This window comes from Diaporthe batatas (assembly GCF_019321695.1).
Source record: "Diaporthe batatas strain CRI 302-4 chromosome Unknown Contig00007, whole genome shotgun sequence".
Classification (NCBI taxonomy): domain Eukaryota; kingdom Fungi; phylum Ascomycota; class Sordariomycetes; order Diaporthales; family Diaporthaceae; genus Diaporthe; species Diaporthe batatas.
The window spans coordinates 2,110,123-2,136,119 of NW_025408554.1; the positions used below are offsets into that span (position 1 = coordinate 2,110,123).

The window sequence follows — 25,997 nt, forward strand, 5'->3', positions numbered from 1 at the left end:
CGCGGGTGCTCAGGTGCAGAGCAAGGGCAGTCAGGACTACTACATAGTACACTACCAGACTACCAGACTACCAAGTGGGTACCAAGGTTCCCAGGTACCTAAGTACCTACCTACCTACTCGCGGGTCGCGGTCGGCGCGTCACTTGAGCGTATCCTCTGCGGCCCTACACTCGGATGTAAAGCACACTCTGACCTTCACAACAAGAGCCCCCCCGTGCACCAGGGGCCCAAATGGCGACACGGCCGATTCGCCATCGTCGTCTCCCGTCGTGAGATTTGGCGCAGCATGGATCTAAGTGAGTCTGCCCTGCGCGCGTCCTGTTGTGGCCGCACATGTCTGATTAGGGGGACCAGCTCGAGAGGAACGTATGCGGTCGCGCATGCGTGGTGCTGCGTAAGTGGTTTTCGACCGTACATCCCCTTGCACTGCCAGAGACTGACTGGTCACAACGCAGGCGTCACCAGGTCCAGAATGCAGACTTCGGCGATCTGTTCACCATCCCCGTCATTGCACCGGACGCCGAAAATCAACCAGAGCGCGAACCTGGCCCCTTGGCCCAAGCAACTGCAGCCTTGTCCTCGGAGCCAGCTGCGTCCACGCCGGTCCCCTCGGCCACCCAGCATGTCAGCCCAAACACGTCAGCAAAGAGGAGGCGCCTCGACCCCCGAGGCACTTCCGCACCGGTCCCGAAATCACATTCACCAGCCCAGCTCCCAAGGCAGTCAAGTTCCGCGACCCGGCGGTCACCGCCACTCTCTCGGTCCCCCACCGACAGTGTCCATGGTGGCCTCGCAGATGCTCCTGCCACCGCGGACGGCCACGAACCCCTCCCAAAACCCACGCCTCCGAGTCGCACCTCGGCCAGCCGCCTGCCGGACAGCAGGTCTGCAGCTCGCGTGCGAGCCGCCCGCCATCCCTCGCCCCTCACCATAGCCCAGCACGCTGAGGAGATCGGCGAAAGCCCGACTGATCAGCCCGGCAGTGGCCAACGGAGGAGGGTCCGGCACGTCCAAACCGTGACATCCAGCGCGCTATTGCAGTCTGCTCTGCGCGCCGACGACGACGACGATGCTCTCCAAGATGTGATGCCATCCTCGTCGCCTCTGACGCGAAAGTCAAGAAAGAGTACCGCAGCGACGACGGTCTCGGCACCGTCAAGTCGTGCGAGCCTACGGAGAAGTTCGCGTTTGTCCAGCAGCAGCGACGGTGGAGTTGGGGCGCCCTTTTCGGACCCGCTAGCACCAGTTGAGAATGCTGGTCCTGCAACAGCGCCGAACAGCCAACTGCCATCACGAGCCGAGGTTAACCCTGCAGAGGTGGACGAGAGCGTCGTCGGTCAGGGGACGGCATCTGATCATCTGGGTTCCGAAGCCGCACAGCCGGTCGACGGAACAGAAGTTGCGCGTCACCTGGGGGAAAAGCGCCAATTGCGGAGCAAGGCACTTGCGTCGCCTGGATTGGTGTCTGAGGAACCAAGTGTGAAACGCCCTCGCAAGATCCCGCGTTCCAAACCAAAGCAGAGGTCGCCGGGAAGGCAAAAGCACCCGAGAGCGCCGCGAGCGAAGTCGCGCAAGCAGAAACCTGCCACGCGGGTGATGACTGGCCAAGACGCCACAGTGCAACCTATTTCTCTGAAGATCCAGCGATTCACGAGGCCAAGGCGTCTGGACGAAGACGACCCGGAGGCAGAGGACATTCTTAATACAGAGATACCCTTCGCGAGTCGTAGTGGCGTCAACGCTGTGGATGTCCTGGCTCAGATGTGCGAGGAACTCATCAACAGTGGCCATCACAAATTGCAGGACACCTTCGACAACGCACAGGACGTCGCTACGAAGAAGGAGCTTCGGGTGAAGCTCAGAGCCTTGGAGGCTTTCCAAGAGGAGACGAGGACCCGTTTCCTGGAACAAACCATCGCCCTCGATACCCTATATGCGCTGAGGAAGCGTGTCCGTCAAGCACAAAAAAGCAAGCTACGTTTGCGGGAGAGGATCATTCAAATAAGAGCTGAGAGGGAGCAGGTCGCCCTCCGCATGGACGCCGTCAGGATGAAGCATGAAGAGGACGGAAAGGAAGCCTTGGTATGCCTCGCCTTTCTTTGTCGATTATCGATTCTGCCCCTGACAACGTCCCGCTAATGTGGTGGACAGCACAACATCAAGCTATCAGCGGCAATGCACGACGTTGATCTCGCAATCGAGCAGGGCAGGGCTGCACCCGAGCTTTCAGACAAAGGCCAGAAAGTGGCAGATCTTGCGAACCTCGAGTTGCTCGTAGAGAGAGTCAGGGAACAGGCATGCGGCCATCTCCCTGGAGGGGGCAATTTGAGGCGCATCAGGGGTTTCAATGCGTTTTTGGAGCGTGCTGTTGCAGCGTTATAAGGCGCTCGTATTGCAGAGTGGTTGCTGATGGTCCTCATAAGGCACTCTGTGGCCAACTGAAGCAAATGGCGGAGACAGCCGATCATTAAACCACTCCTCTGTTGCTTTCGCCCCGCGGACTGCGTCGTGGCCGCAGAACAATGCCAGTGCCGACAAAGGCATTCGTCCAAGGGTGTTGCGGCCACTCTGTGAATAAAGTAAGTTTTGACCAGCCGCAATCCATGCCCAGGAAAGTGGTGAAACCAAAAGGCCACCACACCAGGGCCAGACCATACTATAGGGTCGTGGGTCCATTCTTTGCCTCTGCAGTTCAATAGGCTTGACTACCAAGGGCATATATCAGCCTCAGAGACGCTTCGATTCTACTGTCTCACTGGGGCTCGCCTGGTGCCAGGACCAGGTCAGTAACAACCAGAATATGTGACATTGCCGTGGTTTCCTCGACATCCAAGGCTCTCTTCCCGCGTGCGAAGGGCGGCCACGTCGGTACAGGACAATCATTGGCCAGTCAATTGGTCTTGAACCGTCGACGAAAGCGTGCAAATTGACAATAGCTTCCAGCAAATGCTTATTTGATTCTCCTGCAGCTCACAACCAAGTGTGCAAAGAGCTCAGCCGGACAACATCTGCGCTTCGATAGTTCTCAACAACGCGCTTTCTCACTTGTTGTTTCGCGGTCCTAGTACTTGCATGTGTGTAAAGTAGGCGCATCTTTACCCTTGCAGCAAGGCCAACCATTGAGAGCCCACTGGCCCAATGTCCTGTGAGCGGGATTCCTGCCACGCTGGACCGAGGGTACATGTGGACACCGCATTTTTAAGCCCTTTCGATACTCACTGCAGCAGCAAGCCAGATAGATAGATGCCTTTGTGTACTATGATTTAGCCGACGTCGCGAACATGGCGAGGACTGCGTGCCTTGCAGCATACTCCCCAATTGTTCCATTTCAGATGGCACTCACGGTACTACAATAGAGCCTCCGTCATCTCGCGAAGTCGCCTTTGCAGACGCCTGTATCGATGCAATAGAAGCCATCCACCGGAAGCAGGGTCCTTTGCCTGCCTCCTCTTTGCTTAGGACAGGGGACGAATGCCACATAGCCATTCAATGATCTCCATGGGGACAGTGTCGACGAACTCGATGACGATGGCGGGCGCGCGGTCGTGCGCAAAGAGAATCAGCCATCAGCATGTCATCCTGGGTATTGCCTCAGACATCGGCCCGTGCAGCATCGTCCTCCAGTTCCCCCTCCTCCATATAAGGTAGCTGAGGTGAGGTGGTTCTGAAGAGACACGTGGAGTTTTTCGCTGGCGGATGGAGTAGGTCAGGCAGCCTGTCCACGCAAGGACGACTCAACGTACTTCCATGGTAAAAATGATATGGGGCGCCGTGGCCATTGATGAAGGTCGCTGCGTCCGACCCTCAGAGACTTCCGAACACGGAGCAACGGCGATGAGCAGGGCGTGCTAGTTGTCTTTCACCTTACCCGTCGTATTGTTCGAGTTCATGATAACCGGCGACCGTTGTTAATCCCTCGCACTAGCCAACTAATGAGCATTTGCATCGAGGGCATGCCGGGAGGTCGCAACGGGACTCAAGTTCCTTCTGCACCGTATCTCATCTTAAAACCGACAGACCAAGAAAGTCACAGGGCACGGGACATTTGTGCTGCACAGTTCCTGCTTTCAGGGATGCATCTGTAGAGGATGTGTCTCGGCCGCGTCGTTTGACACTGTTTGGCAGGTTAGCGTTATGATGATGATGATGATGATTATGATATCATATCGGTTTGCCGCCTTCGCCTATACTAGTCATCAAGTCCAAGACAAACCCCCATGATTACACCACCAAGAGCCCCAATGGGCTCCGTACGCAGGCTGACAGTGTCAAGGCTCCTCAATATTGCCAGCAAACAGATTCAGACCAGACCAATCTCTCATTTTGAAGAAGCTTGTCTTAGCTGTCCCGCGCTGGCGACCCTGGTCAACCCCATCACCCCATCCAAGCGCACATTTGCCATCATGAGCTGGATGTATGCAAACACCACTCTGATCCTGTCACGTATCTCCTTCTTTGCTATTTTGAAATATTCTAAATCCCCACACTTGAGAGCCGCAGCCGGACTAACGTCACACATAGGGACAGCTGGTCAAGACCCTCAAAGCACCAGTCAGTTCCGGCGCCTTTCTACCTGCTCCCCGGTGGCGAGACCACGCCCTACTGTCACTCATGCGGTCGGGTGATCAATTCGCGGCGAAAAGGACAACCCTCGACGAAGGAAGATGCTGACAACAAGACACCGGTGAAATACTGCTCGGCTAGCTGCCGGGGCCGTAAGCCGGGAAAGGTTGACCGTGAGATCGAGGACGTCCTCTTGCGGTTCCGTAAGCAGCTTTCATATGTCATGTTGATCACTTCAAGAAACCTCTATCATCTGTGGCATGTACCTCAAAGCAATTCTTAAGCTGCTGGGCTTTGATATCGGCCATGACAACATTGGACACCGTCCCGCCACACATTTTGGATGGAAGTGCTCCCTTTTATTTCTTCGATGGCTGACACTGACAGCTGCAGTGCAAGGTGAGGAGAAACTATCGTCACTCGGCGAGGGCTGCAAACAGCAAGCGCAGAAATCAAAGAAAGGGTCTGGTGGAAAACGAGCAAAGGGCGACCAGAGGTTTCTGGTATCGTGCGACGAGGTCGAGAGGTTTGTCTTTGGCCCTGGAAACGGCGGAGATGGTACTGCAAAATCTGGCTCAGAAAACAACCATGGGAGCGAGGGTAATGGTGAGAGCGTCGTTGGTGCGGGTTTGACATCCGGCTTGATATCATCACAGGCTCGAGAGATGCCTGACACCCTTGGAGCCGTTACCGACCCATTGGAAAATGGTGCGCCCCATGTGGACGGAGATCTTCTGGCTCGCATGTCTGTCCGGAGTGGAACGCGTATAAGACCGCCACAATCCACGTCGGAAGTCAACGGCAGTGTGGGGGGTGAAAAGGGCCGCGCGGAAAGAATCGACGAGACGGATGAGATGCTGGAGAAGAGGAAGCGAGGCCAGAAGAAGGCGCGTCAGCGAGAAATGGTCAGATGTGCAGCAAGACGTGCAGTCGTGTTCGGACTTGTCCTCGGGGAAGGGGGAGATACAAGGAAATGCGAGGCCGTTATGAACGGTCAGGTTGTCGAGCCCTCATTTGCTAAAGGACCGTGGAGTATTCGATGGAGGGAGTGAAAGGACCCAGGCTGTTGCTTAGGGATTCGCATTGGTTCTACTCATTGGCGCTGGTGTCCTGAAGATGTGACAGTGATGACAGAGATCGGGCAGGAGAGAGATGCTGATCTGAAAAGGGGACACTATCCAATGATGGATTTGGCCCGATATCTTGTAGCTCCGGTCGTTGCAGCTGCTCTGTTCTCTCCCGCGGTCGTGGTTGGCTTCAAATACAATCCCGGCGCCACAAGATGCCCTCGAAGCCCCACGGGTGTGGCGGCCCAGATTCAGATCAGATAACGGCGGCCTTACTTCTTGTTGTCCGATGTTGAGTTAGGAGTGCCGAAGACTGCCGCCACCTTGTCCTTGAAGGTTTCTTCGCCCCTTGCCTTGCGGGCCTGCCTCTCCGCCTCCTGCTCCTTCCACAATTCCTTCACCCTGCCCACCATAGCCTCCTTGGACCTCAGCTCGGCCTGTATCGCAGCCGCCTCAGCCTCCCGCTCTTTTTCGTCCACCTTTGCTAGCGCGTCTTGGTACCTCTTCTTCGCCTCCTCGCTCATATTCGCGACGCGGTCATGGCTGACCTTGGGCACAAAAGGCTCGAATTTGGGCTCGGGCAGCCCTTCCGCCTTGGCCTTCTCGATGGCAGCCTCTTGCTCGAGCATCTGGTGGTAGAGCTTGTCCGCGTGCATTTGTATTCTCTCATCCATCTCAGGAGAGTGATCAACCGCATTGATGTAGCCTAGGGCCTTTAGAAGTCTCTTTCACACCCTTGTCAGCTTTCCAGCCATCCTCAAACGCCATAGGAACCATCAACTTACCGACTGCATGTTGTAGCATCTCTCAAACTTCCGCACTTCGTCGCTACACATGGTCATGCGCGCCTTCAGTGACCCGCTCTTCATGCAGTTGTTCCAGTCGAGCTGTTCCTCGGAGCAGTTCTCCAAGGCTGCCTGCCCGATCGCCGCCTTGCGGCCTTTGAAAGAATCTAGCACATCCTGCAACTTCTCGTGGTCTGACTTGGTCTCGCTCTCGATCTCGCCCAGCGGCTTGTACGTCTTCCACAGGTGCGCATAACGACCGTCCTGGTAGAGTGATTCCTTTGGTACTGTGTTCGATGATGGATTGGGCTTTTCTGTCTGATCGGTGGGTGTGGTCGCTGAACCCGGTTTTCCCTCTATCGCCTGCTGACCTTGTCCATCCTCCTTCGGCTTGCTGCCGTCGTACTTGATGGGAACTTCCTTGCGCAGGAATTCGCGGACTTTGGGGTCAAGGTCTTGCAACGGATCGTCACTCCTCTTTCCCCAAAGTGAGTCGAGCCAGCCCATCTCGCTCGTCAATCCTTAAAGCTTCAAGGGAGGTGCGTTATGTGTGCATCATCAAGACTGCGTGTGGCTCGGGAGAAAACATGTCGGCAGCGAATCGGCAAAATCGAGCCCAATCAATACGATCCTAACTCGACAAGGATGAGCTTGGCCGGGGTTGGGGGGGGGGGGGGTTTCGTCGCGCCAATCACGTGCCGAAGCGCTGAACGGGTGGTCTACGCCAGGCGACCGAGCAGAGGGAAACCAAAAGACGGCCCACAACTACGATTGGGGGGGGGGGGGGTTGGGCGCATCCATTTTCCCCAGGAGTTCCAGAAGGCACCTGGTGCATTGGGTCTTCCCTCCTACCTCTACAGTACAATACGTACCATATGGGCTCCACTTGTCATTTCGATGTCACGGCATTTGAGGAGTGAGCCAGAACTCTTGGCGCTGTGCAGAGACACCTCAGGCTTGGGAGGATTAGAATGATTGTGCTTGGAAACGGAACCGGCCTCTCAATCCTGCATTTCTACATTCATGATATGTCCGAGTCGTTCCCGGGCCCCCGGGGGGGGGGGGGGCGTGTCCGCTAAGCCCATGTCGCAAATATTCCAATGTGATCGGCTCGGCCTGAGCACGTTCAGTGAACGGGTTTGCCCTCTCCTCGGACGGTTCAGGCAGTGATGGACCCCATTCGTGTTTGAGATCTCTTTTCTTCGTTGACGGAGACCTCGGTCCCACTGCTCGTCGACGATATCACAATGGCCTCGTGTGTGCCCGCTCGTCATCAGGAGGCTTGGGTAATGCCGATTTCGTTTTCATTCCAACCTGCACTAAAGGCATCCTCGTGTCCTTTTGCAGTTCGCCCCTTGACCCGCCGCCCATTTCTTTGTAAAAACCATCAAGCAAGCGACGCCAGAAATGCCAAAGGAGATCCCACTCATTCGACCCTTTTAGAACTTGGAGAACTTCTTGACGGCCTTGCCGGTGCGGGGCAGCACACGGAGAACGTTGAATCGGACCTGTATGGCGTATATCAGCCTTGTGTGTTTCCCCGGCACGGGCTATTCATTCTGAGACCTACAGTCTTGCTCAGGGGCCGGCACTGTCCCACGGTGACCTGGTCACCCTCCTCAACACGGAAGGCAGGGGAGACATGGGCGGCGAGGTTCTTGTGTCGCTTCTCGTAACGGGCGTACTTGGGGATGAAGTGGAGGTATTCGCGGCGGATAATGATGGTCCGGTGCATCTTGGTGGACACAACAGTGCCCGTCAGGATACGACCACGGATAGAGACGAGACCGGTGAAGGGGCACTTCTTGTCTGTAAAAGCAATTGTTGTCAGCAATTGTTCGAACTCCCATGCGCCCCACCTCCAGGAGGCAGGCTGCTCGCAAACCACATCTCTAGACGGCAGAACCCCAAGGAATTCGTCGGACAAAATCGCCCTGGCCATTCAATTCACGTACCAATGTACTGGCCCTCAATGGCAGTCTTGGGGGTACGGAAGCCCAGACCGACATCCTTGTACCACCGGCGCTGTTGATTATCGTCAGCTTTGGATGCGGTCCCTCAACACCATGCCTGACAACGGTTGTTCCGAGGTCACTCACACCACCCTTGCCGGGACGCTTGGTCTTGCTCTTGGTGACAAGAGAGATGTGAGGCTGCTTCTGGAAAGCACGCTCCGACTGGACGGTCAGCTCGGTAGCCATGGTTGCGGATGAATTGCCGGTCGCGCTTGTTTCTTGTCGAGAGTCGTTGGTTTGGCAACGTCGCGATTCTATCGAAAACAGAGGGTTGGGATTAGTTCACCGATTTCGATTGACCGTTGGAACGAAGCGTCACAAATCCATAAAGAACCCGAGATTCGCAATGCTGGAGAGGCAGGAGACACTCACAAATTGACCGACAAGCTGCTGGCAGAATGATGGGTGAGTCGCCAGAGTGGGGCGCTGTTTTTTTGGTTGGCAAAAATCAGTGCTTTGCCTCCCCAGCTCGGAAAAACCTGCGCCGTCTCGCCGTCTCGCCGCCTCGCCGACTTAGCTGCAAGCGCTAATCGGTTGCTGGGGGCCGGTTCGGGCTGGTTAGTCAGCTAGTGTGCGGTGTGGAGTTTACCGCTTCCCTCTTGGGCCCCCACCCCCTCCCTCCCTAGCGGACGCTTTTGCCACCCCCCCCCCCCAATGCCCGCGCGTTTGCTCGACCAGAACGCGCCTAGTAGGCGACTTGTTTACATACATACCGCCGGCTCAATGTAGCAACCGACCGACCGAGCAACCAACAAACATCACAACCGCCATACCGATGCAACACCGCGACATCATGACCAAATAATCTTGCTTTCGCTTTACTGACGCGTCTTTCGCTGATACATCTTCAAGAACAGCCAGCCATGGGCGGTGACACCACACTTTCGGCCACGCGCCGGGCCACGCGCAAGTCGATCAGTGCCGTGGAGCGGGACAATGCGACGGTGGACCTCGGCGCCGGCACCACGCTGGCGGACAACAGGAAGAAATCAAAGTCGCGCAGCAAGAGCATGGGGCCTGGAGGTTTAGATGCTCTCAAGGCAGGTTCTGGGAACCGTCGAGTGGTAGCACTCTCATATCGTCCACTGTGTTAACGGCTTCTGACATGGCCATAGTCACTGGCAGGTCCCCCCCGCCCGCTGCCCCGGTCTATCCTCAAGCCCACTATGCCTCTAGCCGAGATACCAGGCTACAAACCGAGACACTCTTACGCACCAGGCGCACTCGATGTCGAGAACCAACCGAACCTGCTGAACGGCGACGATCTCGGCTCTTCGGGTACCAAAGTTGCGTTGCGGACGGAGGAGGAACAGCAGGCTGCAGCACGGGAGCGGGAGCGTGAGGAGCGTGAGAGGGCAGCCCTGGAAAAGGAAATCAAGGACAGGAGAGAGGCGCGCCGCAAGTCTCTTGCAAACCGTCGAGTTTCGTTCGCCGCCGAGGCCACCCTACATACCTTTCATGAAGTCGAGTACATGCAAGATTCTACAGCGTCCACGGACTCAACGCCCAGGGCGTCATCAACCGCTGCGCCCCGTGAAGGCGGACCCGAAGCAGACGAGTCCGACCCAGACCCATCGGACGCACCTTCTACGCCGCCCGAGCAGGTCGAGGACACGGTAGCAGAGTCTCCAGAGGATCAGCGGCACAGGAACGGCAGGAGGGTCCACTCAAGCCTGCCTTCTGGGAACGAGTTTGACGCTCAAGACGACAACACGATCGCGTCCACTATCTATGACTCAGACTCGGATGAAGGTGACGATGTTGCAGAGGTCCAAATAGAGGCATCGGGCTCGGAAAGTGACTCCGACAGCGACGGGACGATGATGACAATGGAGGCCGAAGAGATGACTTCTGCATCTCTAGCATCGACCAGGTATGGTGATGAAGCCGACAACACAGCCTCGAGTCTGGACGGTGCACTAAGAGAGGCTGCTCGGCGAGCAGTCAATCAAGCACGAGAGCCTGATGAGGACGAGGAGGTCATTTCAGGCTTCAAGGGCTGGGGCAGAAAAGCGAGAGAGCAGCGAGAGGCTGTTATCGTTGCCGAAGGCCCTCCATCCGAGGAAGAACTGCCATCAAGTCCTCTCAAGTCAAGCCCTCTCAAGCCGAGCCCTGAGAAGTCCGATGTCATTGAAGGCACGGAAATGGACATGGACGTGGATATGGACGTTACTAATGCTATGGGTGGCATAATCGAACAAATTATTCCGTCATCACCAGATCAAGCAGGCCAGGAGGATATGTCAATGGATGTTACCAACGTGTATGGTGGCATTCTTCCGCAGCTACAGCTTCCGACACAAGACTACGGATCGGTTCAGGATGAACAAACCATGGAGTTTACCACAGCCGTGGGTGGCATACAAAAACCTCTGCCATCCGACGATGACCAAGATATTCCGAGCGATGAGGAGATGTCGATGGAGCTCACCACCGTCATGGGGCGTGTGTTGGGTGGTAAGAACAAACAGCTGAGACAGTCTTTGCACTTGAGCTCCTCGCCTGTCAAGGACCCAGCGGACGTTGTCGACGGTGGTGATGGATCGGTGCAAAAGACCCTTGGTGGGACGAAAGGAACGGGCCGCATTCTTTCCACAGGCAACGCAAGGGGTGGCTTGGACGCCGACGCTGAAGACGTCACGACCACGACTATGGAGCTGACTGCAGCTGTTGGGGCGATCGCCAAGCCTGTATCTCCAGCGGAAAGATCAGCTGCAAAGAAGCTCATGGAGCAAGAGGCCGATCAACCTGAGACGGCCACGGCATCTGATCTCACCGCCATAGGGTCTCCACCAAAGCAATCATCAGTGCTGGCCGCGGCAGGAGATTCACCCAACCTGTCTGGTCTGAGCGGCAAAAAGCAGCGACGAAGTAATGGACTCCTGTTCCCTGCCGCGCCAAAGTCTCCCCCTAAAAGCGCCAGCCCCGCATCACAACGCAAGACACGCTCTCAAGGGCCCGCATCACCGGCATCACCACGTAGTCCTGCACGAAGTAGCAGCCGCACACCGACGTCTAAGAGTCCAGGCCCGGCGTCGAGAAATTTTGCACATCACGCAAAGTCCACGCCATTGTCCAAATCGCCTGCCAGGCCATCCAGTAGCCTATTCCAGCGGGATGCCACAACTGGTTCAAGGACACCCCTGGTGGTCTTGACACCACAGAGGCCAAAGCTGTCGGGCCTTGGAGTGGACAGAAGCGGGATTGGATCACCACGTGTCACTGAGCTTTTGGGCCGACGTAGTTCAATCGGAGATACAGCTGCCACATTCAGTCCGGTCCAGCTTCCGCAATATGGCAAGTCTGTGGCATTTGATGATCCCAGGATTATGGAAGAGGAGGTTGACAGGGAGCGCCGTGACGAGCAGGACCGTGAAAGCGGTCGACGCATCCTAGAGAAAGAAGTCGATGATGTCACCTCTAGCTTGAAGGAGATGATTCAGGGCCTATCTCCAAAGAAGAATCCCGTGAGAGGCCGGAAGAGCTTGCACGTCGGCAGTGCAAAGGGCCTCTTGGGGAAACGCCCTTCTGAGTTGGAAGATGATAGCGACGTCGAAGTGCAAGATGGCATCAAGAGGCTCAGAGGACATCAGGGAAGCCCAGTGAAAAACATCAAACTACAACAACCGCCATCCAAAGCCGAGACGACCGGATCTCGGCCTACATTGCCACCTAATCGCGTGCCAGGCGGCACGGAGGATGAGACATTCACACCCACGACGGTGCCGCCAGAATCGAAAGCGGCGACTCCTCAACAACAAGGGCGGTTTAGGGATATAGAGAATGATCTGCCGACCACCACATTCACGTTCCATGCTACTCCCCTGGCAGACCTTGCGGATCTGCAACCGCCAGACGAAGACGAAGATAGGATCCACTTGCAGGACTTCCTAAATTTGACCAGCATACGATTCATGGAGCTGACGACCACCAAGCGACGACACACCATCCTGCCTTCAGCCCGCAAGAACAGCATCTCCGGAGACAAAGACAGCCTTTCTCTGGAAAAATGTGTGGTTGCAAGTGCTTGTACTGTGCCGATGCTCGAGTTATTCCAGCATTGCTGTCGAGAGTTGAAGAAGTACATCTCAGAAGGCCGAAAAATCGTCCGCGAGATCGAAACAGAAACATTTCAGGAAAATCCACCCTTGTTCCGCGAGTATATCACAGCCTCACCAGAGTTCAAGAATCTCATGGATAACCAGTTCAAGAACGTCAAGACCAACGCGCGGCTACTCAGCAAGGCCATGTGGTACGACTGGAGAATGAAATTGCAAGACGGCCTCAGGGAGGGCCTGGTCAAGATTGCGGAAGGGATGGTAGCTGATGAGCAGCTTCTTGACAAGAAACAGAAGCTCCTGTCTTCCGTCTTGCCGGCGATGGTGAAGCAGCTAGACACACTAGCCAGAGAGTATGAGGATCTCGATGCTGTTGTCAGTGAGCTGGAGGACTGTGACCCTCAGGAACTCGAATCCGCCCGCACAGACCTCGCTTCTGTGGAAGATGACATCGAGCTCAAAAACGAAGAGATCGCACAGCTTCGAGAACAACTCAGAGCTAGCGAGCAAATGGTCGACCAGCTCGCGGACCAGAAACAACGGTATAGTGCAGACATCAAGGAAGCCGAAAGGGCCAGAGAAGAATGCCGTGGCTGGAGCTCTGCCGAAATCAGCGCCCTCAAAGCCAAGGTTGACGAACTTGAGAAGCGACATGGCTGGGCAATCACAGGAGTGGTAGGGACTAGTGTATCGGTATCCTACCGCCAGGAGATCCAGCTTGTGTTCGACACCACGTCGTTCAAGGCGGGGCAGCAGAACTCTCGCATCGATGTCTGGTACATCGCAGCGAACAGGACTCGAGACCCTAAGCCGCTGACACCAGACAAGGAGTTTTGTCTCGAGTGCGTACGCGACCATCTCCGCTGCCTCCCTCAGTCCAAAACGAAAGTGAGCTACATGCTTGGAGTAGTGAGCCGTACTTGGGACCGCGCGAACGCACTGGGCAATCAGATTTACCAGCTCAACCTGGCTTTTCCAACGTCAACAGCTCGCACCTCGGACTCCTCAATCTCCATCACCTCGACCTTACTTCTGGCCCCACTTCAGACCAAAGTTGATGTCAAATTGGTCGTTCGAAGCTCTGTCGCTAGCGATGGCCTCGAGTTCATCGTTTCAGCTCAAGCAGTTGTTGTCTATGGCGAGCAGTTCAATGCGGGCAAAATGGCAGACTTCTTGTCAAGCCGTATGGGGCAGCGTGTTGATTGTCCAGAAGAGAAGGAAAATGAAACATGGGTCAATGTCGTCTCAGACTTACACACAAGGCTGCTAGTCCGAGGGAAGAAGTGAACAATGGTAGGAATAAGGATTATTTGTAGCATTCCCACACACTTGGTGCAATGCTACCAGTTCCAGAGGGTACCCAGGCATCAGCTGAAATGATTTGTATTGTCTGCATTGTGTAGTCGAAAGAAAGCCTTATTCTAGCTGACCCCAGCAACACTTCCTGGCTGGCCTTTTTAGGCTGGCCGACCTCTTTTTGCTAATTGTCTCAATTGTGGCATCTTGGGCAATGGAAATTCCTGAGATGTGAACAGCTGCTCAAGGTCAGCGTCGTCCTGGTTGAGTCTTGACCCTCGGTATTGCGAGCATCTCATACCAGGCTTGACGTGAAAAGAACAAACGGCCCAGTTCTCTTTACGTCCTGTCTGAAGCGTCTCACTCCGATTAGCACTTTGTGCCCTGGTCTCTGCAGGCGGCACCGACATCGCGACTCGATTGCCTTTCCACAGTGCCACCAACTTTCCTTTTAATGATCTGCCTGATTGCGGCACGTTTTACTTCCCAGTGGACCTACCCTTCAGCACAGCAGCCCGCTGTCCTATCAGAGACAGACAGCCGTCGTCCAGAATGCCAGGCAAGACCATGGAACTGCTTCGCCACCTCATTGGCATGCTCAGCGCCAGCTTTGAAATTGCCTGCGCGCTCCTCTACTACGCCTATGCGGCCATCATCTACGGCACCGGCGCTGCTGTTCTCGTCCTCGGTTGGTGCGCAATCTGCGGACTTTCCCAGTCCATCGCAGAGCGCGTGCCTGTCAAAAGGTGGATCGACCGCCGCCTGCAGGAGGAGTTCCTGCGAAAAGTCAGGAACGCGGGCTTTCAGGAGCTCAACATGAGAGCTAGGCTCATCAACGCTGGAGAGGACGTCAAGATGCGCAACTGGGACAATGGTCGTATCCTCGGCGAGATCTGCGATGCAGAGGACTTCAGTCAGTTTGCTTCTTCCCTTCGGTGCTCCTGTTGAACTCTCACCTTGGGAGATGAGGGTTAAAGTGGGACCTGTTGGGTGTTCAACCATGTTGCCTCAACGGTGCCTTTCTTGGGCGTATGAATTATGGCTCCTGACAGCGGCACAGTTATGGGAAAGGTCAGACATTACACGCCCCATGTCAGCGGGCACCGGTACGATAGTAGGTTGACCCGCTCTTGTTCAGCCCCCAACGCTGCGCCTGCTAAACGCATCGAGAGGGACAAAGGGACTCTCGATCGCTTCCAACTGTGGCCCCAACTGACCAGGAAGCCTCTCAGTCCACCCAGTCATACCTGGAATGTTCATTCCTCCACACCCGACCCCGACGGCCCCATCCTCCTATGCCATTGTTCGTTGGTGGTTCTCCCAGGACCACGAGCTCCACCAACTAGAGTGCTCCATCGCGGGCTTCTCGGTGCAGCTCGAAGAGAACAGGCGCAGGCTGGAGGTCCTGAGACGGGAGAATGAGAGCCTGAGGCAGGAGCTTGGCCAGGCCCTAGAGAGGAAGCACAAGGTGCGGCACCGGCCGACTTTGCCCAACTACAAGCAGATGTACCAGAACTTCGACGCGGCTCTCGAGACACTGCGGCACGGCCTTCCTCTGCACCACCTCCACAACGAGTGCAAATGTGCGCACGAGGTTGCCCGCTCCTATCCAGAGTGGCTTGTGCCTCCCCCAAAGCCACTGCGTTGGTATGCCGCACCCCATGCCCAGATGTTGCACATCCACGCCAGGGCAAGACAGCTGACCCGAGACTCCTCCAGGTGGGAGTGGGGCTTGCTGGCCCCGGGCCAGCCTCCCCCCCGGACGACATCCCTATCAGCCTTCGGCGACTTGTCTGCGCCTGCCAGGGCTCTGACCCACTCTCCCCATAACACCGCCGTCTTTGCAGGGCGGGCCTCGATCCCGGCGCTACCACTTCCGCCTCTCTTTGGCACACCGCCTCATGTAGGCTCCATAGCGATGCCGGAACGCCTTTTACACTCCGCCGGCCCTCCTCACGCTGCCCTCACGACGCCTGCCACACCTCCGTCATCGCCTATCAAGAGCCTCTCCCTGGCTGACAGGCTTCGCGATCCAACCGGCCTCCGGGCAAGGCCTCCTACACCCTCCCCCCCAGCGAGTCCTCGCCATAGTCACTCTTGATGCTGAGCGTTTCTATATCCGTGAGAGTGGCCGTGTTTAGTTTGGTTGCTAGGCCGCTTTATGTGAGGGGCGGGGGGCGGGGGGCGGGGTGGGTTGCTCTTGTATCTGTGTGAAGACAGTGGTAGGAAGTGCTTAGTGAGCAGGAGAGGTTCCGACCAAGTAACAGCACCTGTCAGCTGTGAGGCCTGTCTGTGCTGGTCGACACTTGGCCAGCGCTGTTTTGATCAGGCGACCAAGACTTGAGAACCGTTGTCGCAAGAGATTACCTAGGTAGAGTTACAGAGCATCTGGGTCTTGTATCCACTTCTCAAAGTGTGCACATGGCTCAAGCGTCTGCGAAAGCGCGGCCGGTGTGAGTGTCCTGTTGTGGGCTCGAGTCTTTGGCTGGGGTTGGGAACGCCTCTCAGCAGCGACGACATTGATATGCACGGCTCGTCAGTTAGGACATGCTGTCTCTCAGCCGGGTATAGGCTAGTAGCGCCAGAGACCGGGAAGGGCGCCATAACTGAAGAATCGCTCCTCAAAATCCTTCATCATACCTCCAAAGAGCGCTCTGGTATCAGCTGTTTCTATGTCGGCCCCGCCTCGGAATGCGACGATGTCGCTGCACAGGCCCCTGCCCACTACGTCGGTTCCGCCGCCGGCGACACTATGAAGGGCTGTAGCTGGGAGATGGTCGGTGCGAACACTGTCCTGGCCCGGGACCAGGCGTCTGAACAGGGGGAACACGCCACCGGGACGCACCCCACTCATGTGCTTGAGCAGGTTGGCGTGCACGAACAGCGGTTCTGGGTGCGACGGGTCGGCCGGATCAGCATGCCCGTCTCTGGGCGGATCAAGACCATATTGAAGCATGGCAGCACCACAAAAGTCGCCCCTGGGGTCGCGGTTGCCCAGTAGTGAGAGCCAGCGCGGGGCCGGCGTGTAGGTCAGACCAAGAGCCAGGAAGGCATAGCGACTGTATGAGTATCAGCACGGCAGCTCTCAGCCTTGAGGTCCATGGACCTACAACGTGTCCTTGTCACCACCGCTGAACCAGAAATCGCCCTCCTCGGCCATGTACTGGGCCAGATACAAGGCAGCAAGGTTCAGCCCGTCGTTGCCGGACTTTGAGATCAAAATCTGGCCACTGTCAAGCTCCCAGGCGTCATGGCAAGGGATACCGAGCAGGCGGTGGATGGCATTGTCTGGGTGGTCACGATTCAGGTCAGGCCAGAAGACAGCCCGCCCGCCTCTCTCGGAGGAGAAGAGGGGCGAATCGAAGAGCGCGCCCACGTGGGACAGGGGATAGTTGTCCGAGTCCAGATAGAGCACCTCGTCAAAGGAGCTGCGGAGGATGGCCTCGGCCTTGAGCTCAAAGTTCTTCCACCGGCCGGGGGCTTTCCTGGTGGAGACCTGGGGCTGATGTGAGCACTTGCAGCATCGTGGGCAAGGAGGGCAAGGAGGGCAAGGGGCGCCTGGACGTACCGCGTGGGGGGTCGCCCCGAGGTCTCTCAGCTGCTGTCTTTGGCCGTCGTCGGTCAGCTCATCCTCAAAGTGGAAGACCTCTATGTCGCCACGGTGCCACCCGAGCTTCTGGAGCTCCTTGATACACCCTATGGCCCTGTCCACGGTCCTGTGGTTCCCTGCGGCAAACACGATGCCGCGGGAGCCCTGCCGGACGGGGCTCCCGTCCAGGCGGAGGCCGGGGCCCACGAGGGCAGCCTCCCCCTCGGCGGCGGTGTGCTGCTCGAGATAGTCGAGGGCGCCCCTGCGCATGCGTTCGATTGTGTCGGGGCCGACAGCGAGCCATTTCTGGCGGTCGTTTCCGAGCTGGTCCGCGTTGACCTGGGCGCCGGCCTGCTCGGAGGGGCAGGCGGCCTGGTTCTGCTTCGAGGCCTGCTCGTGTGTGAGGACGGGCCTTGAGAGAAACCTGTCCACGGCCTGTGCGAGCTGCGGGTAAAGCTCAATGGGCGTGCCCAGCGAGAAAGGCGGCGGCACGTAGTCGGGGATCTCAGCGACGTCGAACACCTTTGGCGTCTCGATCCATGCCGGCAGGCGAGCAGCGCCTGCTTGGCTGGCCGGGCCCCGGCCGGCGCTTTCCGGTCCGGCAACGGCCAGCGGTAGCTGCATGTCTTGCGGGCTGCCGCCCCAGCCGAGATGTGAGCCGCCGCCGTGGTAGTTATACACAACGAACCAGATGATGCTTGCAGCCATGGACGCCAGGAGCCAGGCAAGCCGCCTCTCCAACCTGACGTGGCCAATCCGAGCCATCTTGGCTCAGCGCGGGCGACGGCGACGGCGACGGCGACGGCGATGGCAGCGGCAGTGACAGCGGCAGTGGCAGTGGCAGTCCAAAGCAAGCTACAGGGAGAAAATGGGATGCACCGCAATCAGCAGTGTTCGCGGGAACATGAGCGGCACTTCACAAAGTTTCAAACAGGCGAACCCGGTTGAACGAATCAGCCCCCTGCATCCGCAGGCCACAGCATGGTCGCTGACGTCTCAGCTCTGTGCATTTACGCGTCCCACGTGCGGTTGCCGTGTAATTGTCACCGGCCCCCTGACGCCAATATCTTTCATCCCAACATCTATTAACTGCCACCAACCGTCAGAAAACGGCCATGCAGACGATATAGCATCGGTCTTGCTCGATGCCACAGATTGTGTTCATATCTTCAATATCACATGGTCATCTTGCGCCCCAACCCCTGCCTCCCCCGGGTGGGGAGGGGCGGCAATGTCTGTTTACCGCGCAATACCAGCTCATCTCAACGACCCGCCCAAAAAGAACGAGAAAGAAAGAAAGATAAAGGGCGAAGGCTAGGCCCAATGCCAATGCCGATGCCAATGCCAATGCCAATTCCAATGCCAATGCCCTCACTCCAACGCCGTTAGTCCGTGCCGTTAGTCCGTGCCGTTAGTCCTCAACCGCTATCGCGCCTCATACACATCTTCGCATTCCATCCAGAACGGCGCCAGCAAAGAGAAATACAATAACTTACGAGGCCGGCCCCCCCTGGCTCTGAAAACGCTGGCTGATGTCTGAGATGAATTGCCCTGTATTTCAGGCCGTGGCTCCGTTGTTCTCCCTTCCGCCCCGACCGGCAGAGCTCCTCTCCGCGCTGAAGTTGCTCGTGCAAGCCAGCAGGAATTTGCAGCATGTCAAGGCCAATTTGCAAGCCCGGGTCCAACTGTCATCCTGAGCCAGACCCAGCTTGATGCTGACATCCTCGATCTTGTCGCCCTCGATCTTGTACGGCAGTATTAGGGCCTGATCACCGAGCCCGTCACTGGCATTCTGTTTCTCAACAAACGCCCCGAGCTGCCGCACCAGTTCTAGGAACGCCACCATGGCGTTGTCAAACTTTCGATGCATGAATGTGAGCCCGAGAGGCATGTCGCCGGATGAGTAGAGCTCTAGTGTGTGCTTCTTGGGTGCGGGCGGAGGTGCGTTCCTGTGGCCGCCGAGCCGGCTGGAGGAAGGGGACACCGGGTCGTAGCGGATGATCTTGGAGGTTGAGCCCATGGGCACAGGCTGGTATCCCTCAAACTGGTAGCCGAGCTTATCGGCAACCGTGACGAGCAGCAGGAGGGCATGGCCCCAGGCTGCGTTGATTTCGGGCCAGTCGACAGGCTTGTTAGACAGCCGGCCAAGCCGCAGAGAGTTGATGGTTGCGAAATAGCCGTCAAAGCTGATGCAAAACGTGTCGTTGTAGACGTTGGACCTCTGGAGCTTCTCGAGCAGGCGCGAGTCGTGGTCAAACTTGGAGTTGATGCTGTCGCGCTCGTTCTGGAAGTCTGTCAACTTCATCGCGAATGCGTTGCGATCCCTCCAGAACTGCTCCTCGTCGGCGTCGAGCTGGCGTGACTCGTCTTCCAGCCGCAGGACTTGTTCGTCCAGCTGCGCCTTCTCCGCCTCCAGCTGCTTCAACAGTGCGAGAGCCTCCACCTCGCCTTGCTTCGTCCTTGCCAGGGACTCCTCGCTTGCCTTGAGCTCGTCGGCCGTCGGTGCTTCTGCCTGCAACTCCTTCAAGTACGCCACATATGCCTCCCGTTCGCGGTTCGCCGTTTCGAGCTTCTTTTGAAGACCGTCCACGAGAATCTCGGTACACTCGACGCATACCGGATGGTCCACATCCGACCTCGCCGAGAGAATCTCATGGAGCTTGGCGATGCGCTCCATCTCGTGTGACTTGGAACCACCATTTTCTGCCGTCACGTCCCCGGCCGCTTTCTGTGAGGCGTGATGGCTGGGCAAGCGGCTGGGGTTGCCGACCTGGGATTCTGTCAGGTATATGAAGGACATGCCTGGGTTGTCTCGTTGTTGCCCATCGCCGGTTCGTATGGCGCCTGTGGGCTTCCTGAACGTGGCCGGACCGGCGTCTTTGGAGACACGGTCATAGAGGGCCTTCTTGGCTTGATCTTGTGGATTTGCGTTGCGGGAGGCGGCGTGTCGGTTCGGAGGCGGCCGGGACGAAGCTACGGGGTGCGAACCGAGTTTAAGCACGGCAGCCCGACTGTGGCGCGTGGCCAGGGTGAGGACGGGGAGACATGCTTACCGACAAGTAGGTCGTATGCTGCCGGATTCAGGTCCTCTAGGGAGCTGTCCAGTCTGAGAGGCGTTCGGCACTTTTGGCAGTACATTCTGGAGATGCTGCTCGTGCGAGCTGCGCAACGTCGGCCATCAACAGGACAGGAGTCCAAGTAGTCAGGTGGAGGAGTAGGTACCTTGGGGGGTAGGGGTGGCGGGCAGGGGTGGCGGGCAGGCAACCCCAAGCTTTCCCCACACTCAGCCCTACAGCATCAAGGGGCAAGGGCACTGCCTGCCTGCCTCTCTTGTCTGGTCTGGTCGCGTCTCATCAATTGATTGAGTCCTTCATCCTCGCCGCAACCCCTCGGCCACGGGGCCATGCCATGATCCCACCCACGAGGTCACCACTATGGAACGTCCTGTCAAGCGACAAAGGATCGCGCTTGACTCTCTTGGCACTGACGACGAGGACGAGGACGAGCTCGAGTGCGAGCCTAATGAGCTCAACCAGAGGCGAGACCCTGTCTACCAGCTCGAACAAGCCAGGGCGCGTGCCTCAGATAAGCTCAAATCCAGATTTGAGAGCATATTCTCAAAGTACGGCAAGGATTTCACTGGCATTGGTGACGAAATCGACCTGAGAACCGGCCAGGTTGTCGTGGACAATGGCCATCTCCAGTCCATCACAGCCGTCCAGGAGTTCGGACAAGGCGGCGAGGGCGAACAGGAAGATGCACACTGCTCAGGAGACGACCTCATCGTCCATGGAATCAGAGATGAGGCATTTGGGGATGGCTCATCAGACGTGGCGGCACGGAGCGATCCCAAGATTGTCGTGCATCCAACTTCAGGTGTGGCCCCGGCTCCCCAGTCTCTGACGCCGCCATGTCAGCCCTTTGGCCTTTGGGAGGTGCGACGGACGCAGGTCGTGGACCCTGCATGGCGGACACCCGAACTCCCTCAGTCCGCATTTATGAGCACACGCTTTGTATCGCAGGCGCAGCAGCCGATCTTTGGCACCCGGCGGGTTACTCGCGTGACGGGCGGCCCCCTGACCAAGACCAGAGATCAGGACGGCGATGAAGAAGATGTTCTCCTAGGCGCCCCTGACAATCTACTTGGGGCCAAAGGGTCGCCCTTGATCAAGAGTAAATTCCCCGCCGTCGGAAGCAGCCCCGACAACGACCCTGGCTTGCATGAAATGATTCAAGATGTGATCGAAAACATCGCGGCTACGTCACCCTCGGCGGACCAATCGAGAAGAAAAGTGTTGGGCACACGGCCAACTTCAAAGCCCGGCGTGAAGTCTGCCTCTTCCAACACAGACAACTACTGCATGCAGGCTAAGGGAAAGACGAGCGAGGCGCGGTCACGCTCAGCAAGCAGTCCGATCGCGGTCTCTCCCTGTCAGAGAGAACAAGCGCCCCGCCATGCCAAAAGAAAGCGAGGGCATACCGTCGCGAGGCGCAAAACAAGGCAGCCCAAGGACCCTGCCGAGCAGCAACTGGCTGGCCCAAAAGAAGATCCAGACGCTACTGGCATGGAGGAAGACTTTTTAGATGTCACTGGAAACACCCCCATCAAGCCATCCGGGCGGACTTTTTATGTCGAGATCAAGGCAAGGAAGGTTGGCCAACTCGACCCGTTTGCTCAATACCACGGAGATCATGGATCAGAAACAGTCAGCAGAACCTCTCTGGGAGTTGATGCGTCGCATCAAGCGCTGGAGCCACCCTTGTCTAGTAGGTCTCTGGGTCTCCAGAAGCCATGCGAGCCACCGACTGGACCTGGTGTCGTTGAGCTGGCCGCAGAACGCCTCGACCCTGGAGCCATGGAACCAAGAACCCAAAGAGACGTATCCCAGAGGAAGACATTAGGTCCGGCCTCTGCCTTTGCCGGCGTGTATGAAATGTCTACTTCAAAGCAGAACGGCGCACCCGCATCGACTAACTTTGGCAGCCAACCACCACAGGAATCACAACCGAGCATGCCGCAGAAGCCGTCCAAAGAGCAATTCGAAAGGAACATAGTAGATCCAAGCTACACATTCTCAGACGAGGAGAATTTGTTGCCAAGGAAGAGCACCATCCGGTGTAAGTCAGAGAGGGCAGGTGCTGCCGGCTTAGCTGCACAAGGTGCTTCACGAAATGAATATAACGGGAAGGCGTCGAAATCCCCGCCTACATCAGTCGCGCTTGATGCTTCGCTTCAGAGAAAACGGAATCGAGTTGCGCGGATATCGCCACAGCCGGGTCCGGAGCACGATGCAGCAGCACGTGCAACAGGAGCCTCCGGCCCAAGCCGGGAACCCCGTCCGGACCATGTGGTCTATGGCAGCACATCTGACGTAGCCAAGCATTCTTTACACCGGCGAACCCGAAGCAAGCGGCAGCGGCCAGAAGAACAAGGATTAGAGGAGCGCGGGCAAAAAGCTACGTCAAAAGCAGAATGTCAGCCGCTCAGAAGCCGTTGCCAGAATGGGCCTGGTAATGACCTTCAAGGCCTACCTGGTCTCATAGAGGAACCGTCACCAGTCGTCGCGTCGTCGACAGCCCCCGCGGAAGATGGATCAGCCTCAGCAAAGTCACCGCAGACGGCCGAGTCTGCCCCACTGGCGCCATCGACGCCTCGTCCGAAGTGCAGGCCGCGGCCTGAGAAACCTAAGGCTTCTGGCCCAGGACTCATTTCTCTCCTGTCCGACGACGAAGATGATGAAGACGAGATCTCGTTCCACCTCGCCGACTTCACGCCTTCTGGGTACCACCGCATCCTCGCCCTGCGCCAGGACGCCGATCCGCCTCCCACGGCAAGCGCAGGGAAGAAAATGCGTGTGGCTAGCCTGCTCTTCGGCCCTTCCTCATGCTCCAAGGCTGATAAGCATAGCACTCCAGGATGCAGGAACAAGAACAGGGAGAGTAGACGCCGCAGCACAAATGACCTCACAGGGGGCGTGGTCAACAGTACCCGGGCGCCGAGTCCATCGGTTTCCGTGGTCCAGACACCTGGAGGCACGAAGAGGAGGTGCGGGGAGGGTGGTTTTAGGTGCGGGAGAGACTTCTGTTTCGCCTGTATTAGTATTTGAAATGACTTGCCAACGCCAATGTCGGTCGAGCGGGCATGTATCACTACGAAATCAAAAGTTCACTTGGGAGCAAGCACGACGGGTTGCAAAGGATTATAGGCCGAAACCACATTTTGGCAACTGCAGTCGGTGTAGTCCTCCTACCATCCAGCACGTTCACATTATTCGTCATAGAGTGTAAAGCCTAATGAAAAGTGTGCTCCCAACACTGGTAAAACCCCTCAAACAGCATGATATGCAAAGTGCAACTTCTTCCCACGTGAGTAAGCATGAATTTCCCTGCTGTTGCGACTTGGGGGTCTCCCACCAATGACCGGCATGGTGCAGTTGATTTCCTCCTATCTCGGGTCTTTCGAAAGCAACCCCCCCCCCCCCAGCCTCATACTCTGCTCAGCTTGTGTTTGATGTCAACAAAACGCAAGATCTGAAATACTGTTCCTCCCCTATTCGGTAGCATCGTGCATTGACTGTAATGTCTCTCTTGTTTGGGGGGGGGGGCGGTGGTGGGGTTTCCAGAGCAGCCCGTACATGAAGCGAATGTGTCCATTGGCGGAATGCATTGGCTACAAGATTCTCAATCTTTGCTTCCAAGTACTGTAAAATGACAGTAGTACATGAAAACAGGAGCCGAGGTCAGGATTGACAGTTGACACCTTGCCCGGGGAAGCATCGCATTAAGACCTGGTCACACTTCTCGATACTGCTCTGATGGAGAATGACAGTGTTCCGGGATATCTCGTCGGCGGACACGGACCATCAAGCAAAAGAGTTTCGCTGTTGGTGGGCTATTCGCTGCGCCAATCAGGAGTTTACAACTCCAGGAGCACCAGCAAGGTAAGCTTGGAGATTGGCCTCGTCACGGATAGGGTTGAAATAAGGGTGGGCCATGGCCTCTTTAGCTGTTAAGCGCTCCTGTATAAGGCGTTAGAGGACTATTTGAGAACGAGAAACCGGGTGGGGGGGGGGGTTACCTGATGATCGTAGCGCAAGAGTTTGTCGAGGAAATCGATGGCCTCATTACTGACGAAGCGCTGGTTGTCGGCATTAACAAAGCTGTGCCAGGGCTTCTTCTGGAAGCGGCCGAGGATGTCGTCGTACTGGGCGTCAAGCTCAATCTCGTACTTGTCCAAGTAGTCAAACAAGTCATCGGTGCCCAGAACCTTGGCTATCTTGACCAACTGGTCGCTGTTAGAGTTGCCGTGGAAGAAGGGTTCTTTGCGGAAGATCATGGATGCGAACATGGCCCCGAGACTCCACATGTCCAGGCTGTAGTCATACTCCTGGAAATCAACCAGGAGCTCCGGTCCTTTGAAATAGCGAGAGGCCACGCGCACATTGTATTCCGTGCCGGGGTGATAGAACTCGGCCAGACCCCAGTCGATGAGCCGCAGCTGTCAGAGAGTCAGTGGCCGCTGAGGTGGAAGAAAGACAGGGCAGGCGCGCCTACTTTTCTGTTCTCATGATCGATCATAACGTTATGAGGCTTCACATCTCGGTGCATGATGCCCTTGCTGTGGCAGAAATCCAGCGCCTTGAGGAGCTCGGAGATGTAGAACCGAACATCGAAATCATTGAACTTGGGGTACAAGCTTCGGAAGTCCGTGTTGTTCACGAACTCAAAGATGAGCGAGGGCGTTTTGCTCTGGAAGCCGCCCATGTCAGCAGGACAGTCCGGCGCACAGTGCGGTATTGCAGGGCCGTTTAGGGCAGGAGGGGAAGGACTTGAGAAGACCGGACGTGTAATCACCTGTGAATCGCGGACAACGTCGAGCAATGCGACGATATTGGGGCCCCCGGCCAGGTTCTGCAGTATCTTGATCTCACGCTTGATCTTCTTCTTCTTGACAGGCTTGAGCACCTTAATAACGCATTTCTGGTAGTTGACCACATTGATGCCTTCGAAGACTTCACTGTACTTGCCACGACCTGCGCGTTGCCCCCTCGAAAGTCAGTCTGTCTTCGGCTGCTGGTGTTACCAGGTGTTTTGGTGGGGCCACAAACCGATCTTGCGGACAACCTCGTAGTTCTCCAAGACACCCCAGCCTGTTATCCACGCACGTTAGCAAGTTGCATGAGTTATTGCGCCCCATCTTGTGCTGCTGTGGCGGTCTAGCTGTGTCAGAAGGTGGGACATACTGATGTTGACGCTGTCGTAGTCCCAGTATGCCCGCGGCATGTTCTGGTTGACGTCCGCGTAGACGCGCGCCATGTTGCCCGTTGTGCTTCGACTATGCACCTAGTCACTATGGGGCGGTAGACAGGTCGACGATGAGGCTGCAGGCGTATGGCGGGTGGGGAGGTGGGCCAACGACGGTGGTGAGGCTGGAAGGCTGGATAGCTGTATGGCATCGCCTTTCCAGTCAGGGCGGGATGTGGTTATCTTTTGAGCTAGTGCAGCCGTAACGCACCAGGGTTCGGGGTGGGTGCCGTCCCGAGGGCAGGTTGGCATGGGGGGGGGGTGTGCGCTAGGGGGTCCTGGGTTTTCGAGCAAGCCCATAGACCCGCGAGAAAAGGTGG

The 25,997-nt window shown here is 56.9% G+C and overlaps 10 protein-coding genes across 10 annotated transcripts; 5 read left to right on the forward strand and 5 right to left on the reverse strand.

Annotated features, from left to right (window-relative positions):
- Positions 1 to 169: 169 nt before the first annotated feature.
- KVR01_006554 (uncharacterized protein) lies at positions 170 to 3,045 on the forward strand. Its single transcript, XM_044792500.1, has 4 exons — positions 170 to 296; positions 355 to 394; positions 456 to 2,082; positions 2,152 to 3,045. The coding sequence occupies exons 1-4, from the start codon at positions 287 to 289 to the stop codon at positions 2,380 to 2,382; spliced, it is 1,908 nt and encodes a 635-aa protein (XP_044643985.1). The 5' UTR covers positions 170 to 286; the 3' UTR covers positions 2,383 to 3,045.
- A 1,358-nt stretch (positions 3,046 to 4,403) lies between these two features.
- Positions 4,404 to 5,615, forward strand: KVR01_006678 (uncharacterized protein; the record flags this gene model as incomplete). Its single annotated transcript, XM_044784178.1, has 3 exons — positions 4,404 to 4,414; positions 4,522 to 4,766; positions 4,957 to 5,615. 3 exons carry the CDS (start codon positions 4,404 to 4,406, stop codon positions 5,613 to 5,615), a joined length of 915 nt encoding a protein of 304 aa, XP_044644109.1.
- Positions 5,616 to 5,902: 287 nt separating this feature from the next.
- On the reverse strand, positions 5,903 to 6,922 carry KVR01_006933 (uncharacterized protein; the record flags this gene model as incomplete). Its single annotated transcript, XM_044781875.1, has 2 exons — positions 5,903 to 6,355; positions 6,416 to 6,922. 2 exons carry the CDS (start codon positions 6,920 to 6,922, stop codon positions 5,903 to 5,905), a joined length of 960 nt encoding a protein of 319 aa, XP_044644364.1.
- Positions 6,923 to 7,148: 226 nt separating this feature from the next.
- On the reverse strand, positions 7,149 to 8,880 carry KVR01_007077 (uncharacterized protein). The gene is made up of 5 exons (XM_044790511.1): positions 8,803 to 8,880; positions 8,515 to 8,684; positions 8,371 to 8,440; positions 7,986 to 8,224; positions 7,149 to 7,923 (listed from the first exon to the last, which is right to left on the reverse strand). Exons 2-5 carry the CDS (start codon positions 8,614 to 8,616, stop codon positions 7,855 to 7,857), a joined length of 480 nt encoding a protein of 159 aa, XP_044644508.1. The 5' UTR covers positions 8,617 to 8,684; positions 8,803 to 8,880; the 3' UTR covers positions 7,149 to 7,854.
- Positions 8,881 to 9,090: 210 nt separating this feature from the next.
- KVR01_006628 (uncharacterized protein) lies at positions 9,091 to 14,082 on the forward strand. The gene is made up of 2 exons (XM_044783006.1): positions 9,091 to 9,494; positions 9,546 to 14,082. Exons 1-2 carry the CDS (start codon positions 9,294 to 9,296, stop codon positions 13,773 to 13,775), a joined length of 4,431 nt encoding a protein of 1,476 aa, XP_044644059.1. The 5' UTR covers positions 9,091 to 9,293; the 3' UTR covers positions 13,776 to 14,082.
- A 254-nt stretch (positions 14,083 to 14,336) lies between these two features.
- KVR01_006664 (uncharacterized protein) lies at positions 14,337 to 15,885 on the forward strand (the record flags this gene model as incomplete). Its single annotated transcript, XM_044783315.1, has 4 exons — positions 14,337 to 14,697; positions 14,845 to 14,898; positions 15,017 to 15,431; positions 15,504 to 15,885. The coding sequence occupies 4 exons, from the start codon at positions 14,337 to 14,339 to the stop codon at positions 15,883 to 15,885; spliced, it is 1,212 nt and encodes a 403-aa protein (XP_044644095.1).
- Positions 15,886 to 16,356: 471 nt separating this feature from the next.
- On the reverse strand, positions 16,357 to 18,138 carry KVR01_006855 (uncharacterized protein; the record flags this gene model as incomplete). Its single annotated transcript, XM_044784959.1, has 3 exons — positions 16,357 to 16,843; positions 16,895 to 17,280; positions 17,353 to 18,138. The coding sequence occupies 3 exons, from the start codon at positions 18,136 to 18,138 to the stop codon at positions 16,357 to 16,359; spliced, it is 1,659 nt and encodes a 552-aa protein (XP_044644286.1).
- A 793-nt stretch (positions 18,139 to 18,931) lies between these two features.
- On the reverse strand, positions 18,932 to 20,511 carry KVR01_006749 (beclin 1; the record flags this gene model as incomplete). Its single annotated transcript, XM_044791310.1, has 2 exons — positions 18,932 to 20,346; positions 20,427 to 20,511. 2 exons carry the CDS (start codon positions 20,509 to 20,511, stop codon positions 18,932 to 18,934), a joined length of 1,500 nt encoding a protein of 499 aa, XP_044644180.1.
- Positions 20,512 to 20,730: 219 nt separating this feature from the next.
- On the reverse strand, positions 20,731 to 25,813 carry KVR01_006837 (uncharacterized protein). Its single transcript, XM_044794364.1, has 6 exons — positions 25,617 to 25,813; positions 25,482 to 25,523; positions 25,228 to 25,406; positions 24,928 to 25,122; positions 24,452 to 24,871; positions 20,731 to 24,392 (listed from the first exon to the last, which is right to left on the reverse strand). The coding sequence occupies exons 1-6, from the start codon at positions 25,687 to 25,689 to the stop codon at positions 24,282 to 24,284; spliced, it is 1,020 nt and encodes a 339-aa protein (XP_044644268.1). The 5' UTR covers positions 25,690 to 25,813; the 3' UTR covers positions 20,731 to 24,281.
- Positions 20,808 to 23,480, forward strand: KVR01_006659 (uncharacterized protein; the record flags this gene model as incomplete). The annotated part of the gene is made up of 1 exon (XM_044794187.1): positions 20,808 to 23,480. One exon carries the CDS (start codon positions 20,808 to 20,810, stop codon positions 23,478 to 23,480), a length of 2,673 nt encoding a protein of 890 aa, XP_044644090.1.
- Positions 25,814 to 25,997: the final 184 nt, after the last annotated feature.

What these genes read in the sequence shown, in the direction of transcription:
- KVR01_006554 (XM_044792500.1), top strand. An exon ending in TCGCGCATGCGTGGTGCTGC is followed by an intron (nt 395 to 455) that starts GTAAGTGGTTTT and finishes GTCACAACGCAG; the next exon opens with GCGTCACCAGGTCCAGAATG. An exon ending in AGGACGGAAAGGAAGCCTTG is followed by an intron (nt 2,083 to 2,151) that starts GTATGCCTCGCC and finishes TGTGGTGGACAG; the next exon opens with CACAACATCAAGCTATCAGC.
- KVR01_007077 (XM_044790511.1), bottom strand. Translation starts at nt 8,616, where the DNA reads ATGGCTACCGAGCTGACCGTCCAGTCGGAGCGTGCTTTCCAGAAGCAG. An exon ending in AGCGTCCCGGCAAGGGTGGT is followed by an intron (nt 8,441 to 8,514) that starts GTGAGTGACCTC and finishes GATAATCAACAG; the next exon opens with CGCCGGTGGTACAAGGATGT. An exon ending in GCCGGCCCCTGAGCAAGACT is followed by an intron (nt 7,924 to 7,985) that starts GTAGGTCTCAGA and finishes TACGCCATACAG; the next exon opens with GTCCGATTCAACGTTCTCCG.
- KVR01_006628 (XM_044783006.1), top strand. Translation starts at nt 9,294, where the DNA reads ATGGGCGGTGACACCACACTTTCGGCCACGCGCCGGGCCACGCGCAAG. An exon ending in GTTCTGGGAACCGTCGAGTG is followed by an intron (nt 9,495 to 9,545) that starts GTAGCACTCTCA and finishes ACATGGCCATAG; the next exon opens with TCACTGGCAGGTCCCCCCCG.
- KVR01_006837 (XM_044794364.1), bottom strand. Translation starts at nt 25,689, where the DNA reads ATGGCGCGCGTCTACGCGGACGTCAACCAGAACATGCCGCGGGCATAC. An exon ending in ACGTTGTCCGCGATTCACAG is followed by an intron (nt 25,123 to 25,227) that starts GTGATTACACGT and finishes GGCGGCTTCCAG; the next exon opens with AGCAAAACGCCCTCGCTCAT. An exon ending in TCGATCATGAGAACAGAAAA is followed by an intron (nt 24,872 to 24,927) that starts GTAGGCGCGCCT and finishes ACTCTCTGACAG; the next exon opens with CTGCGGCTCATCGACTGGGG.